A 15,870-nucleotide genomic window follows, 5' to 3' on the forward strand; every position below is an offset into this window, starting at 1 on the left:
GACAGTCGGCTGAGTGGACAGCGACCGGTGAACCGTCTCCGAAGCGTGGAAAGACTCAAAAGTCCGCTGGCAAAGTAATGGCATATGTTTTTTGGGATGCGCATAGAATAATTTTTATCGATTATCTTGAGAAGGGAAAAACCATCAACAGTGACTATTATATGGCGTTATTGGAGCGTTTGAAGGTAGAAATCGCGGCAAAACGGCCCCATATGAAGAAAAAAAAGTATTGTTCCACCAAGACAACGCACCGTGCCCCAAGTCATTGAGAACGATGGCAAAAATTCATGAATTGGGCTTCGAATTGCTTCCCCACCCACCGTATTCTCCAGATCTGGCCCCCAGCGACTTTTTCTTGTTCTCAGACCTCAAAAGGATGCTCGCAGGGAAAAAATTTGGCTGCAATGAAGAGGTGATCGCCGAAACTGAGGCCTATTTTGAGGCAAAACCGAAGGAGTACTACCAAAATGGTCTCAAAAAATTGGAAGGTTCGTTATAATAGTTGTATCGCTCTTGAAGGGAACTATGTTGAATAATAAAAACGAATTTTACAAATTTTAAGAAATTACGAACAATTTTATGGGAGACACGAATATAGTACATGCTTCATTTGTGTATAAGTTGTTTCCCTTTTTAAAGTCTAGGAAACTTTCTTAAAACATTAAATTGGCTTTAGTGTCATATAGGGTTCATTTGTTTTTTTTTTTTAGTGTAACTTTATTTTTCAACATTAGTAAATTTAAATTTCAACGGAATATTGGGGACTCTAATCAATAAAGTTTTAAATGCATTATCTGAGGGATAATTAAATTCAATGTGGAAATTGCGAATCAATCGAGCAATAGCCACTTCCAATTCCATCTCCACAATTCGGCGGCCAATACAAGATCGTACTCCAAAGCCAAAAGGAAAATAGACAAAAGGATTGCGAGGTTTTATGGCTTGTAGACATTCTCCTGTGCCTTGGGTATCGGATCTAAGCCAACGTTCAGGTAAAAATTCCTTTGCTCGTGGATAAAATTCATCACTGGTAAGCATTGATTTATTAACCACAAGCACCATTGTTCCACGTGGTACCTGATAACCACTTAAGACCATATCATTTAAAGTGACACGGCCACCACCAAAACCCAAAGGTTCTATTCGTAGGGCTTCTTTAATGCAAGCTCTTAAATAAGGTAAATTTTTAAAAGCTATCTCGTCAATCTCGGAGTTTTTATTAAGCAATAACCGCATAACTTCTTCACGCAATTTGGCTTGCTTTTCAGGATTTTTGGCTAGGCACAATAAAATGGCAGTTAAAGCAGAGGTGGTCTGAAATTAAAAGTTAACATATAATTATTTAATAATTTCATAGCTCATTCACATGACGCTCGAAATCTACTAAAAGTAGATTTGAAATCCCCCTTTTTATAGGGCAAACGACAGTTGAAATCTAGTTAACGTAGATTTTGGAAGTGTAATGTGAACGAGGTATCATATGATATTATTTATTTTTCAACCCTACCGTATCCACTCCAGCCATTAGCATATCCATGGCCATTACAGTTGCTATCTTTTTGTCGATTTTAATCAATTTCTCTAAAACACTCTGTTCGCTTTCGGGTTTCTCGGCTATTCCTTGCCGGCTATTCGCCTCAATGCGCTCGATGGCTTCGTCCACATATTTCTTAATTATATCTGTCATCTCATCCAATACTACCATTAGTTTCTTAAATGTTTTCGTTTTATAATATTTCCATATGGGTGGTTTAAATTCAATATCCACGGAAAGTGTAAAGAGTTCTGTGAGTAACTTGAATATTTTTTTTGCTTCAGCATTATCACGAGCTTCAGACATAAGACCAAGTTTCTTGTCAAGTGCTACTATGGAAATTGATTCTAAGGCCCATAGGTTTAATTCTTCTTCGAAATTGGCGGGAACCTCATTGCTGGAGGGGTCACGGATCTCAATTATTCTAGAATATGCAAAAGTAGTAGCAAAGGCAGTTCAAGAGCTCCGGTAGACATTACCTATTAAGAAGTTCCTTGTTGACTGTTGATATTTTCTGAAGATACAATTGCACATTCTTGGGTTGTAGTAGAATTGGATTAACAGTTGATCTGAATGTTCCCCATTGCTCTCCGTTGCTGGAAAAAGTGAGAATTACTTTATGTTTATCCTACTTTGGTAGAAAAAGCTACGTAATATTACTGTCATTGATAAGAAAAATTTCTTGTACTAGCCTTACATATCATTCAAATAAATAAATAAAAAAAGATGTGTCGTTATCATTGAACCAAAAAACACAAATTCATAAATATAACGAATTTTCTGTGAAACGGCAAAACGTTTTGTATTACAGTGTAACCTCTCAGTAGAGGACATCTACGGTTGCCTTGGCGATGAAACTCCGTCAAGGACCAGTATTTATCGATGGTATGGCGAATTCAATCATGACGAATTTCGGGAAGGTCGTCCAAAATCAGTTGTTTTTCCGGAAACTATTGACGTCGTGCGCCAAATGATATTGCAACATCGTCATGTGACCTATCGCGAGAGGCACCTTAAGAAGCGCCTTAAACAGAGTGGCAAAAGTGCTTCAACAATTGGTTCAAACGCATGCAAAAGTTTATTGATCTTAATGGCGAAAGTTTGAAAAACAATAAAGCGATTTTAGATGATTAATATTTAGTTTTGTCCTCTAATCCCGATATGTAAATGGCAACCTTCTTATCCGTTTTTACCATATGATAATGGACTAAATGATCTATCGTCCACATATAAAAAATGGATGCCTATCGTTTTTCATGGAACACCGCATAATATTTTGTTTTAACAGGTTGGCTGATAAGTCCCCGGTCTAACAAAGAAAAACACATTTTTTTTTTGTCAAAATTCGTTTTTATTATTCAACATAGTTCCCTTCAAGAGCGATACCACGATTATAACGACCCAATTTTTGATACCATTTTGGTAGTATTCCTCAAAATAGGCCTCAATTTCGGCGATCATTGCATCGTCATTGCAGCCAAATTTTTTCCTCGCGAGCATCCTTTTGAGGTCTGAGAACAAGAAAAAATCGCTGCGGGCCAGATCTGGAGAATACGGTGGGTGGGGAAGCAATTCGAAGCCCAATTCATGAATTTTTGCCATCGTTCTCAATGACTTGTGGCACGGTGCGTTGTCTTGGTGGAACAACACTTTTTATACCCTGCGCCACACTGTGGAACAGGGTATTATAAGTTAGTGCATATGTTTGTAACACCCAGAAGGAGACGAGATACACACATGGTGTCTTTGGCAATAATGCTCGGGGTGGTTCCCTGAGTCGATATAACCATGTCCGTCTGTCCGTCCGTCCGTCTGTCTGTGAACACATTTTTGTGATCAAAGTCTAGGTCGCAGTTTAAGTCCAATCGACTTCAAATTTGGCACATGTTCCTGTTTTGGGTCAGAATAGAACCCTATTGATTTAGAAAGAAATCGGTTCAGATTTAGATATAGCTCCCATATATATCTTTCGCCCGATATGCACTTATATGGATGCAGAAGCCAGAGTTTTATCCCGATTTGCTTGAAATTTTGCACGAGGAGTACAATTGATAGTATAGTTAAGTGTGCAAAATTTGATTGAAATCGGTTCAGATTTAGATATAGCTCCCATATATATCTTTCGCCCGATATTGACTAATATGGTCTTAGAAGCCAGAGTTTAGGCCCAATTTGGTTGAAATTTTACACACGGAGTACAATTAGTGGTGTAGTCAAGTGTGCTAAATTTTATTGAAATCGGTTCAGATTTAGATATAGCTCCCATATATAGCTTTCGCCCGATATTGACTAATATGGTCCTAGAAGCCAGAGTTTTGGCCCAATTTGGTTGAAATTTTGCACTAGAAGTACAATTAGTAGTATAGTCAAGTGTGCCAAATTTGATTGAAATCGGTTCAGATTTAGATATATCTCCCATATATAGCTTTCGCCCGATTTACACTCATATGACCACAGAGGCCAATTTTTTACTGCGATTTAGTTGAAATTTTGCACACGGAGTATAATAAGCATTGTTGCTATGTGTGCCAAATTTGGTTGAAATCGGTTCAGATTTAGGTATAGCTCCCATATATATGTTTTTCTGATTTCGACAAAAATGGTCAAAATACGAACATTTCCCTTTTAAAATCGCCTCTGTTTAGTCGAAAAGTTGTAAAAATTACTCTAATTTTCCTCTACTTCTAATACATATATATCGAGCGATAAATCATAAATGAAAGTTTGTGAAGTTTCCTTAAAATTGCTTCATATTTAAATCTTTCCCATATTTTTTTACTATCATTGTGTTTCACCTTATTGCATTAGCCGACTTAAATTTTGAGTCTGTAGAATTCGTAGAAGTCTATCAAATTCTGTCCAGATCGAGTGATATCTAAATGTATGTATTTGGGACAAACCTCTATATATTCAGCTCCCAACACATTTGACGGATGTGATATGGTATCGAAAATTTAGATTTACAAAGTGGTGCAGGGTATAATATAGTCGGTCCCGCCCGACTTTAGACTTTCCTTACTTGTTTCTTCTTCATATGGGGCCGTTTTGCCGCGATTTCTACTTCAAACGCTCCAATAACGCCATATAATAGTCACTGTTGATGGTTTTTCCCTTCTCAAGATAATCGATAAAAATTATTCTATGCGCATCCCAAAAACAGAGGCCATTACTTTGCCAGCGGACTTTTGAGTCTTTCCACGCTTCGGAGACGGTTCACCGGTCACTGTCCATTCAGCCGACTGTCGATTGGACTCAGAAGTGTAGTGATGGAGCCATGTTTCATCCATTGTCATATATCGACGGAAAAACTCGGGTGTATTACAAGTTAACAGCTGCAAACACCGCTCAGAATCATCAACACGTTGTTGTTTTTGGTCAAATGTGAGCTCGCGCGGCATCCATTTTGCACAGAGCTTCCGCATATCCAAATATTGATGAATGCATAGACCAACACGTTCCTTTGATATCTTTAAGGCCTCTGTTATATCGATCAACTTCATTTTACGCTCATTCAAAATCATTTTGTGGATTTTTTGATGTTTTCGTCGGTAACCCCCTCTTTCGGGCGTCCACTGCGTTCACCGTCCTCCGTACTCATTTCACCACGCTTGAATTTTGCATACCAATCATTTATTGTTGATTTCCCTGGGGCAGAGTCCGGAAACTCATTATCAAGCCAAGTTTTTTCTTCCACCGTGCTTTTTCCCCTTCAGAAAACAGTATTTTATCAAAACACGAAATTCTTTTTTTTCATTTTTTTTCACAATAACAAAAGTTGCTTTACAAAAGACACTATCTCACAAACTAATTGACTTACAGACGTCAAATTTTGACACAAATCATTTGAAGGTTGGTACTATATAAAAATAATATGCATTCAATACTAGCGAAGCCATCTATGTTTCAGACCGGGGACTTATCAGCCAACCTGTTAGGTCAAACTCATTTTCCAATATTCGTTTTTACCATCGAATAGAAGACTAAATGCTCAACTTTTCCCATTGAGCCATACATAGAAAAAAAATCATGCACGGCGTGCTCATTTCAAAACGATTCGTTCATGAAGGTGAATCAACACACATGTGGTGTCAAACTGTGAACAGGCGGTGTCAATCTGACAACGATAAAATGACACCATGCGTTGTCAAAAACAACAACCAGCGTTCTTGATCTGAAAACGTTATGGTTACGAATTTATAAACAAAATTAAAAAAAGATTTCCTCTAGCGTTACTCGAACCTGTGTTTTCTGCAGCATACGCGTTAACAGTAGCCTTAGCACATTGTACCACCGAGGGAGTTGTCATAATAACATCTAACCATTATTTTAAGACTTTTCATGGCCAAAGAAAAACGAATGCCGTTTGTGAAATCGTGAACGCCCGAGGACGAAATTGTGAATATTCCGTTTTGATTTTTTGTGAACGTTTTCGTTTCATTTTGTCACCGTTCGTTCACGTCTATGGAACGTAATTTTTTCTATTAGTGTAGCGGACATATTTTCCTTTGTTTCGTATTTACTGCATTACTGCGATTCAGAAGATTTTTGGCAAAAGGATATTATACCAAACAATAGTTTCGATATGTTCCCGTTTGACCCATTTAAGTCAATTTCAATGGAGGTTTATACATCACAAATTATTTGTATTAATTTTTTACACATACACTGAAAACAATATGGACCTAATATGAAATATTATGGAAGCTAAATTGTAGGTCCCGCAATTTGCACTATATTAAAGACAAATATCTTTAAACTAAAGAAATCTTAATTAAAAGAATGTTTATAATCCTTGCTTTACAAATTTCCACATTCTTTGAAATTCGTGTCCCTTTGTAACTGTCGCATATCTTTGAATTGAGGAAAATTGTCCTTAAAGCAAAGTTAAACATTTTTGATTTAAAGAAATAATCTTTAAATTAACTGAGATATTGAATGTTTGGATTAAAGAAAAAAAAAAAATAGGCTAAGATTTATGTTAAGGATTTTGCATCTTTTAAAGTTTAAAGTTTTTTTTCTAAAATTAAGAAAACATTTTTACATTGAAGTTATAATTTGGATATTTAAACTGACATTTATTTGCACATGAATAGCTTTGTTATTATATGGAAAAAGAGAATTAAAATTCAATAGATCAGATATCTATCCTAATTTTAGTTGCATCCTCAAAAAAATCACTTCTGTAACATATACCCCAAACACATTTTGCTTCAAGCATATATATTTTCAGGATTGGTCCAAACAAAATATAGTTTGTATTGTTCAAACATATTGTGTTTCACCTTAGGGCATACACTGGTAGTAAAAAATGTTAATGAAATTTTCTTTGTGCGGATATATTTTTAAGGCGCCAATTGGCTACTTCCATTATTTTACTTGCAGCATACTCTCTAGGTCTCTCTTTTTAAACACATATATGTTTATAGGCTATTTCCAAATTAATATATGTTTGCATCTAAGCATATTATATTTACAAACATTTTATGTCCCAAAGATAATATGTTCTAACATTTTAACATATATGTCGCAAACATGTTATGCTAGTTTATGAACATTATATATGCTTGCACTTAAAAATATTGTGTTAAAAGTTTGAGTTCCAAACATATAATTTTTCAACCCAAACATATGAACAGTCTTTTTTCGTCCGTGTGTATAGAGCCTAGATTTAAATACAAATAACTCCCTAAAAACTGTATTTAATGGAAAGTCAAAATCTTAGGATCCAAGTAATTTTTTTTTGAATATAGGTGCACGAACATTCATATACGAATGTATATTCCCTCATATCGAAATCAATTCCACCGAAACATAATTTAAATAGCTACATTAAAATGAAAAAAACACGGTTTCTTTATTTCAATTTTTAATTATTTTTTTTTGTATTCGTACACTCAAAAAAAAGTTTACTTGGATCCAAAGATTTTGACCTTCCTTTAAGGATTTTGGTATTAATTCCGAGCCAAAGATGCGAGTTCTTTAAAATAAGGAAATAAGGAAATTTTTTGTAACCTATCTGGCTTTAAAATCTAGAATCTATAAAATTAAAATTAGGATACAGATCCCATTTATCGAATTTTCATTCTATTTTTCCGGTAAATTAATAAAGCTATTCACGTACAAGCAAATGCCATGTTTAAAAATCGATATTATGACGGATTCTTCGAAGTAAAAAATATTTTCTTAATTCCAAAAAACCTTAAACCAAAGATGTTAAATCCTCAAAATAAGTCTGAGCTTATATTTGAAGCGTTTTTATCTTAAATCTACAGATTCAATATTTCAGTAAATTTAAGGATGATTTCTTTAAATCAAAAATGTGTTTCTTTACTTTAAGGAAAATTTGCCTTAGTTTAAAGACATGCGACATTAACGAAGGGACGCAAATTTTCAAAGTGTGTGTCCTAAATTTAGTGAAAAAAATTTTTGAAGCAAAGATTATAAACTTTCGTTTAATTAAAATATCATTATTTTAAAGAAACTTGTCCTTAGTAGTGTATAAATCTTAATATCACGTAAATATATTTTTCAGTGTATATAACTCAGATTTTCATATATAACATATATGGCACCAAAACGAATATTCATATCCGAATTTAGTTTCGCTCACATTGATTATCGTTATTTTAATAGTGAGTTTTAATAATTGCACGGTATTGTTCTATTTTTAGTAATTACGTAGTTTCCTATTGTCTATTTAATGTCGAAAAAACTGAAGCATCAAAAGTGCCAGCTACTGAAATGGCGTGTTATTGAAAATAACACCTTCGTGTTGGAGAACCCTTTGTAAAAAAAAGTGGAAAACACTAGTTGCTATACTTACGATGCTATAAGACCCTCGACACCTTGAAAAAAATCACCACGATGAACACTACGATGATAGCTCAAACCCTCAGAACCCGGGCGAAATGGCCAAACTCCTTGATTGTGCAAAAGTTTTTCGATATCTTGAGGATTGTGTGAAAACACTGAATCTGGTCGTCCCAAAGCGCCTTTAAGTTTGCATATTGGACCCAATTCCGATTTCATGGCCATAACCATATCACCTATATCTAGTTTGGCAAATTTTCCTCCCGGTAAAAAATTCCTCATCATTTTAAAAAGTCCCATAGTAGGTATCTCTGAATAGGGTTTGACAGTTTGCCATTCTTGTTCGAATGAGCTTTGTCGTTCAGAATCTGGCGATGAAGATGTTGAAGCATTTGCAAATAAGCGTAACTATGAAGAGTAATGAAGACTTTAGTCAAGAAAATATCATTAGAGGCATATACACATTAATTTACTTGAATCAGTTTTATTTTGTGGAGTTGATCTATCCCACCAGGGAAATATTTTCGGCATTGGTTCATAGTTGTTTCGTTGTCTTTTTTTTTGTATCGAATTTAAATTCTTATTGCGTATGCGTTTAACGAGTCATTAACAGAAGACTATACTCGACCACTGATCTAATAATTCAGTAGTCAAACATTGATAATAGAGAAATATGATTGAGTTTCCATAATTTGTTCCATCTGTTTCGCTCTCTTTTATCAAAAAAGCTTTCATTTTTGTTCTCTATCATTCTTAGAAAGAATGTTTGAGCGAAAGCAGATGCATAACAGCTTTACTCAGTTTATATGTTCTGTTTTGTTTCCAATCTTTTTGTTTTTTGGCGATTCGCGAATCTTACACTTTACAAAAATCCATCAAATTTTTCTTATCTAATATGTTCAAGGGGTTGGTTGAGGCAAATTTAATGTAATATAATTTATTTTAATACATTCTTTTTCTATCCTTCACAATAGGATGGGGGTATATTAACTTTGTCATTCCGTTTGTAACACATCGAAATATTGCTCTAAGACCCAATAAAGTATATATATTCTGGGTCGTGGTGAAATTCTGAGTCGACCTAAGCATGTCCGTCCGTCTGTTGAAATCACGCTAATTTCCGAACGAAACAAGCTATCGACTTGAAACTTGGCACAAGTAGTAGTCATTGATGTAGGTCGGATGGTATTGCAAATGGGCCATAGCGGTCCACTTTTACGTATAGCCCCCAAATAAACGGATCCTCTAAGAGAAGCAAATTTCATCCGATCCGGCTGAAATTTGGTTCATGGTGTAAGTATATGGTCTCTAACAACCATGCAAAAATTGGTCCACATCGGCCCATAATTATATATAGCCCCCATATAAGCCGATCCCCAGATTTGGCTTGCGGAGCATCAAAGAGAAGCAAATTTCATCCGATCCGGCTGAAATTTGGTACATGGTTTTTGGTAAAATTGGTCCACATCGGTTCATAACTATATATAGCCCCCATATCAACCGATCCCCAGATTTGGCTTGCGGAGCTTCTAATAGAAGCAAATTTCATCCGATCGGGTTGAAATTTGGAACATGGTGTTAGTATATGGTCTCTAACAACCATGCAGGAATTGGTCCATATCGGTCCATAATTATATATAACCCCCATATAAAACGATCCCCAGATTTGGCTTGCGGAGCCTCTACACCGAAAGAATTTTCTTCGTAAAAAGAACGAAAAATTTCGTTAAAAGTACGAAATTTGTCATTGTTTTACAACCAAAGAAACTTTTCATTAAAAGTACGAATATTTCGTACTTTTTACGAAGAAAAGTTCTTCCAAAATTTTCGTAGTTTGTAAGAAAAAAATTCGTACTTTTTATGAAGAATCTTCGTACTTTTTATGAAAAAATTTCGTACTTTTTTCTGAAAATGTTCGAACTTTTAGAAAAAAATTTATAGTCGAAAGTGCATTTGGTTGTAGTTGCAAGTGTGAAAAATGACATCACTACTTTACATCTTAAGTTTTTGAATAATTTTTAGTTTTATTGCTTCACTTTTATTCATAGCGCGCTATTACCCAAATGAGAAGTAGCATAGACTTGCATAAAAAAATAGAATAAAGGAATACACTCAAGCACATTATAAAAGACAATTTAATGCCGCGAACGGAAATTTTACAACTTCAATGAAACTTCTTCGTTATTTCAAAGAAAATGTTTCGTACTTTTTATGAAGAAATTTTAACGCAGAATGTTTCGTAAAATATTCGTAAAAACTTCTTCACAAAATTCATGAAATGTGAAGAAAGTTTCATTAAAAGTACGAACTTTTTACGAAGAAAAGTTAATGTAGAATGTTTCGTAGAAGTTTCGTATATTCGTAAAATGTTCTTCGTAAAATTTACGAAAATGAATGAAAATTTCGTTATTTTAATGAAGAATTCATGAAGAATAGTTAATGAAGAATTCTTCGTAAAATTAACGAAGGGAATTCTTTCGGTGTAAGAGAAGCAAATTTCATCCGATCCAGCTGAAATTTGGTACATGGTGTTAGTATATGGTCTCTAATAAACATGTAAAAATTGGTCCACATCGATCCATAAGCCGATCCCCATATAAGCCGATCCCGAGATTTGGTTTTAGTCAGTTGTAATTTGGTACATTGTGGTAGTATATGGCCGTTAACAACCATGCCTAACTAGGTCCATATCGGTCTATAGTTATATATAGCCCTCAGATAAATCGATCCCCAATCACACAAAAATTGGTCCATATCAAGTTCATAATTGTAGCCCCCATATAAATGACCCCCATATTTCAATTCTGGCTCTCCACGTACCGTGCAAAAGTCAATATCGATTCGTTATTATTTGTAGACTTACCTATACACTGAAAAAACAGTGAACCCTTTTCCATTGCAAAATGAACTAAACTGTAGTAATATTGACCATGATTTAGCCCTTAAGATTTTTTTCAACTTGTCTAGTTTATAATTCTCTTACATTTTAGTTAATCTATAACATTGTATTTTAGTTCATTTTTACAACACCATAAGATTTATATACCCCTACCAAGTTAAAAAGTCAGTATTATTTTGGTTTACGTGCTTATTTTGTGGGAAACCCGATAATAAAAATTGGTTAACAGTCTCTTTAAAATGTCGACGACTAAACTATTTTTAAATCAATCATTCCACAGTACAGAGAAATTAAATAATTAAAGGAACAACAAACCGTTTTACTATTATGAAAATGTTCATACATTAAATTAAACTTTCTTTAAGCAAAAGTACTTTATTATAAAAACTTATGATGAAAGTTCTTAATACAATGTTTTTTTGTGAATAAAAATTATGACCACGTGGAACAGAGAGTAGTTCATTTGAACTCGCTGTTTGGACGTTTTGACTTATCCTTTTTTTATTCATCGTAGGTATTTTTTCACATATCTTGCTGGAAAAAATGGAAACAATAATGAAAATTGTTAAAAATTAACACCATGTAATGAATAATTTTTCATTTTTCATTTTAGTTTGTAACTTACCATATTTGGGGGCATTTTATCAAATGGTGTAAGGAATTCAACTTTTTTTTGGAAAACGTATCTCATAAAATTTGCACCTGAAACAATTAGAGAAATAATGAAGTATTCTATATAAACTCATAAAACTGTGTTGTTATCGATGTGAAGGATATAATAAAATACATATTCTAGTTGAAAGAAAACCAAAGTTTTAATATAAAACTTACCAATTCTCTATTTAATTGTACGCTGAGGGGAATATAAAAAGTTGTCCAAATTTATTTGAGTTACTCTGAAATTAAATATTTATTTTTTACATTAAATAAAATTATTAAATAGGTTTTCAAAAAATCTAATGAAAAAAATAATAATATGCATAAAAAACCAAATATTCTTGATTACCCTAGACAGTCATCATTCGTCAAAATGACGACACGTAATTTCATTTTCGATTTAAAATGCATTTTAATCTATTGCGAAATGGTAAATTTAAGTTTACTAATTCGACCGTTTTATGAATTGTTGTTTTATACTACTTAAAACCAAATTGAATAAGAAAATAAATTCAAGTTTGGTTCATTTTTTCGCTCACGATGAAATCAGCTGTAGTCAAAATGACGAAAGATGACGTTAATGTACAAAAAATAAGGATGACTGTCCAGGGTTAAAAGAAAGTTAAAGAATCCTTACCAATTCACTATTAAATTACAGGCAAAGGTGTACTAAAAATTTGTCCAAATTTTTAAGGGGTTATTCTGAAATTACATATTAGTTTTTACATTAAAATTTATTACATTGGTTTCCAAAAAAATTGATTAAAGAAATACTAAAATAAGGTATTAAAAACATGTAATTTTGATGATAAAAAGGTCACAAAAACGAAAATATTCTAGTTGAAATAAAGCCAATTTTTAAAAGAAAACTTACCAATTCTCTATTTTTTAAATTTGTTCGAATCCATCTGGAGTTGCTCTGAAATTAAATATTGCTTTTACAACAAAGAAAAACATTAAACTGGTTTCCAAAAAAAAAAAAAAATAATTAATTAACAAATAATAATATACATACAAAATATTATTTTTAAAAGAAAGTCATATTAAAAAATACTTACCAATTTATAAATAAACTATACGCTGAGATATAACAAAAATTTTCCAAATTCATCTGGAATTGAATATTAATTTTTTACATTGAATAATAAAAATTTCAATGCACTTTCAATTTCAACATATTTTCCTAAATGTTCTTAATAACCTTTTTCTAAACTACCGATAAAATATTAATAACTTTCATTTAAAAGGTTTAATAAACAAACAACAATATATGTCTCAAAAATCCAAAATATTCCATGCCTTTATATTCCCTTTTCCCTTGTTGCATATTTTCTTAAAAGATGCAACAGCCCACGCCAACGCCAACTATACAACTGAAGCATGCCAAACAAAACCAAGCAAAGCCAAAACATTCCTACAACAACAAAACACATGTGCCTTTATTGAAAACAACACCTCACCTAGCCAAATAAACCATCCGCGAATAACAAACACACACGCAAACCACTAAATGAACAAAAATAAAAACAACCCCACGCTCATGTATACACAACAAAACTCAAGTAACATCATCTTTACATTAATCACATTCCACTATGCCGATAAAGATCTCTGTCTATGCACTAGTTCATCGCATCTGCTGACAATTTACTCTAAGAATAATATTCGTAAAGGCACACCAGTTTATGAACGATGAAACGTTTAACTTAAAATTTGCAAAATTTTCATGAAATGTTATCTACCATTTTTTAACGAAAATGTCTATAAATTTAATTACATGTGAACTAAAAATATTTCATTGGGTAATTTTCTACCAACAATTAGTAACTATAGGAATTGTCAGTAAGAAATTGCTATCCACTTTCAAGTTCATTTTTCGTAAAAAAATATTTTCTCATACAAAAAAATTTTATAGTAAATTGCACTTATTATTTACAAAATACTTTACATTTTACAAGTAGTTTTATAGCATGACAAACGAATTTTTAACTACCAGTTAAGAAATTTTTTAAGGAAATTTCCATCGTATTTTGTAGGCCATGAACTAAACGATTGCTACTTAGAATTTGTAAAATTTCCTTTCGAGTAGTTAATTTTCGTTGAAGATACGAAAAATGAACTAAAATTCTGGAAAATTCTTGTAATAAATTATTGTAAAAATCTTCTTAAATTTACGAGACACTTTTTTTTCTGTGTACATAACTTTTTTGTCTAATATATACCACGTATGGACTAACTCACAATTTAGAAAACGATGTTTTAAGATACCTTGCCATCGGTAAGTATTACCACAACGTAAGTAGTTCGATTGTGGATGACAGTCTTTCGTAGAAGTTTCTACGCAATCCATGGTGGAGGGTACATAAGATTCGGCCTGGCCGAACTTACGGACGTATATTCTTGTTCAATTTAATTCACGAAATAACATTATCTTCCCAGCAAAAACTAGATAAGTAGAGCTTTCACGCAATTACCCTAGCCTTACCATGTGCTTGGGAATAACGGCTTAGCATCATAAGAGGAGGCCATAGGTTTCGGTTACCATACATCAGATTTACATTTGTCCTAAACCAGTTTGTTTGCCCACAACTCGTTCACGCTTACAATTAAGCTCTTGGTAGTGCTGTAGAAAAGTCCTTGCGAATGTATCCAAGAGTTCCATTTAATAGTAATGCATTACCAATTTTGAACTAACTTACCTCCAAGATTATTTAGTAAGCTGTATTATTTCGACTTACTTTAATGTATGTGGTGACGAGGAGACCGATTTATTTTAATTTAATGTATTTTTCAATTTAATATCATCCTCTCCTGAGATTTAGGTTAGGTTGGATTGGTTTGAAAAGAACTAAAAAACTAAGTTTCTAACTCCACGTGCTGACATACAAGCACTATTCTTTAAACTTGTTTTACATTTTTTAATTTCAAGGTTTCCCCAGGCTTCCTTGAAAATAAAAAATGTAAAAGCAAGTTTAAATAATAGTTCTTGTATGTAAGCACATGGAGTCAGAAACTTAGATTTTATTGATGGGATAATGAATGCCAAAATGTATTTAAACATTTTGAAAGAAAATCTTCACTCCAGTGCTGCTAAAATGGGATTCCAAGATAGAGTCTTCTTGTTCCAACAAGACAACGACCCAAAACACACGGCTTGGGATGTGAAAATATGGCTCCTTCACAACACAAAACACCTCAAAACACCACCGCAAAGCCTAGACAGTGATAAAGGTACACTCAACAAAATTTAACTGTCGATATCACTAAAGCCAATTTAACTTTATTTTAGTTGATGGAATTATTATGTTTGGAGAAAGTTTTACTTACTCTAATAATTTTTTGCGTACGTTAGTTAAATGAACTAAAAAATGGGTAAAAATTATACACAAATTAAGCAAAAAGATTTACTAAATTCGTACTTCTCACAAAATAGTTAATTATTTCTTTAAATTTGTAAATTTTACCAAAAAAGCGTCCATCATGAACTTCGTATGTCACTAAAGACATTCTTGCATTTTTGAACTCCAACTTTTTCCTTCAAACTGCAAAATGTTCTTTAACAAGTGAAAAAATTAATTATGTCTAATAAATTTTCTTGAATTTGTCGAAAAATATTTACTTATTTTTTTGATATCGGCGTGGTGCTAGCGATTGTAATACTGTTTAGTTAAAATTTTCTAAAAATATTAAAAATTTTCTAAAATTAACAAAAAATGTTCTTCCTTGTGGGTTCACTGTTTTCTCAGTGTAGTGTTCCAAGGTTTCGCCATCCTCAAAACACGCCTCTGCTTCTCGTATTCGGAACAGATATGCTCTCAATTCTAGGTGCCCGGTCGTCAGTGTTGCCAGTATTGAAGATTTTCCCAAAATTGGGGATATTTTTTCTTTGATGGGGACGAAGATTTTGAGTTTGGGACTTAAAAAATATACAAAATGCAAACAAAGCATTTGAACTAAAAACGGCCACAGG

The 15,870-nt window shown here is 33.1% G+C and overlaps 1 protein-coding gene across 1 annotated transcript; it reads right to left on the reverse strand.

Annotated features, from left to right (window-relative positions):
• Positions 1-683: 683 nt before the first annotated feature.
• On the reverse strand, positions 684-8,991 carry LOC142222429 (cytochrome P450 CYP12A2-like). Its single transcript, XM_075292572.1, has 5 exons — positions 8,818-8,991; positions 8,358-8,752; positions 2,014-2,130; positions 1,508-1,958; positions 684-1,314 (listed from the first exon to the last, which is right to left on the reverse strand). The coding sequence occupies exons 1-5, from the start codon at positions 8,881-8,883 to the stop codon at positions 718-720; spliced, it is 1,626 nt and encodes a 541-aa protein (XP_075148687.1). The 5' UTR covers positions 8,884-8,991; the 3' UTR covers positions 684-717.
• Between the last annotated feature and the right edge of the window lie 6,879 nt (positions 8,992-15,870).

This window comes from Haematobia irritans, chromosome 1, assembly GCF_050003625.1.
Source record: "Haematobia irritans isolate KBUSLIRL chromosome 1, ASM5000362v1, whole genome shotgun sequence".
Taxonomy (NCBI): Eukaryota; Metazoa; Arthropoda; class Insecta; order Diptera; family Muscidae; genus Haematobia; species Haematobia irritans.

Excerpts from the sequence above, each read along its gene's own strand:
- LOC142222429 (XM_075292572.1), bottom strand. The coding sequence starts at position 8,883 with ATGAACCAATGCCGAAAATATTTCCCTGGTGGGATAGATCAACTCCAC. Across the intron at positions 8,753-8,817 it reads ACAAAATAAAACTGATTCAA|TTACGCTTATTTGCAAATGC; the intron begins GTAAATTAATGT and ends TACTCTTCATAG. Across the intron at positions 2,131-8,357 it reads GTCGAGGGTCTTATAGCATC|CAACGGAGAGCAATGGGGAA; the intron begins GTAAGTATAGCA and ends CACTTTTTCCAG.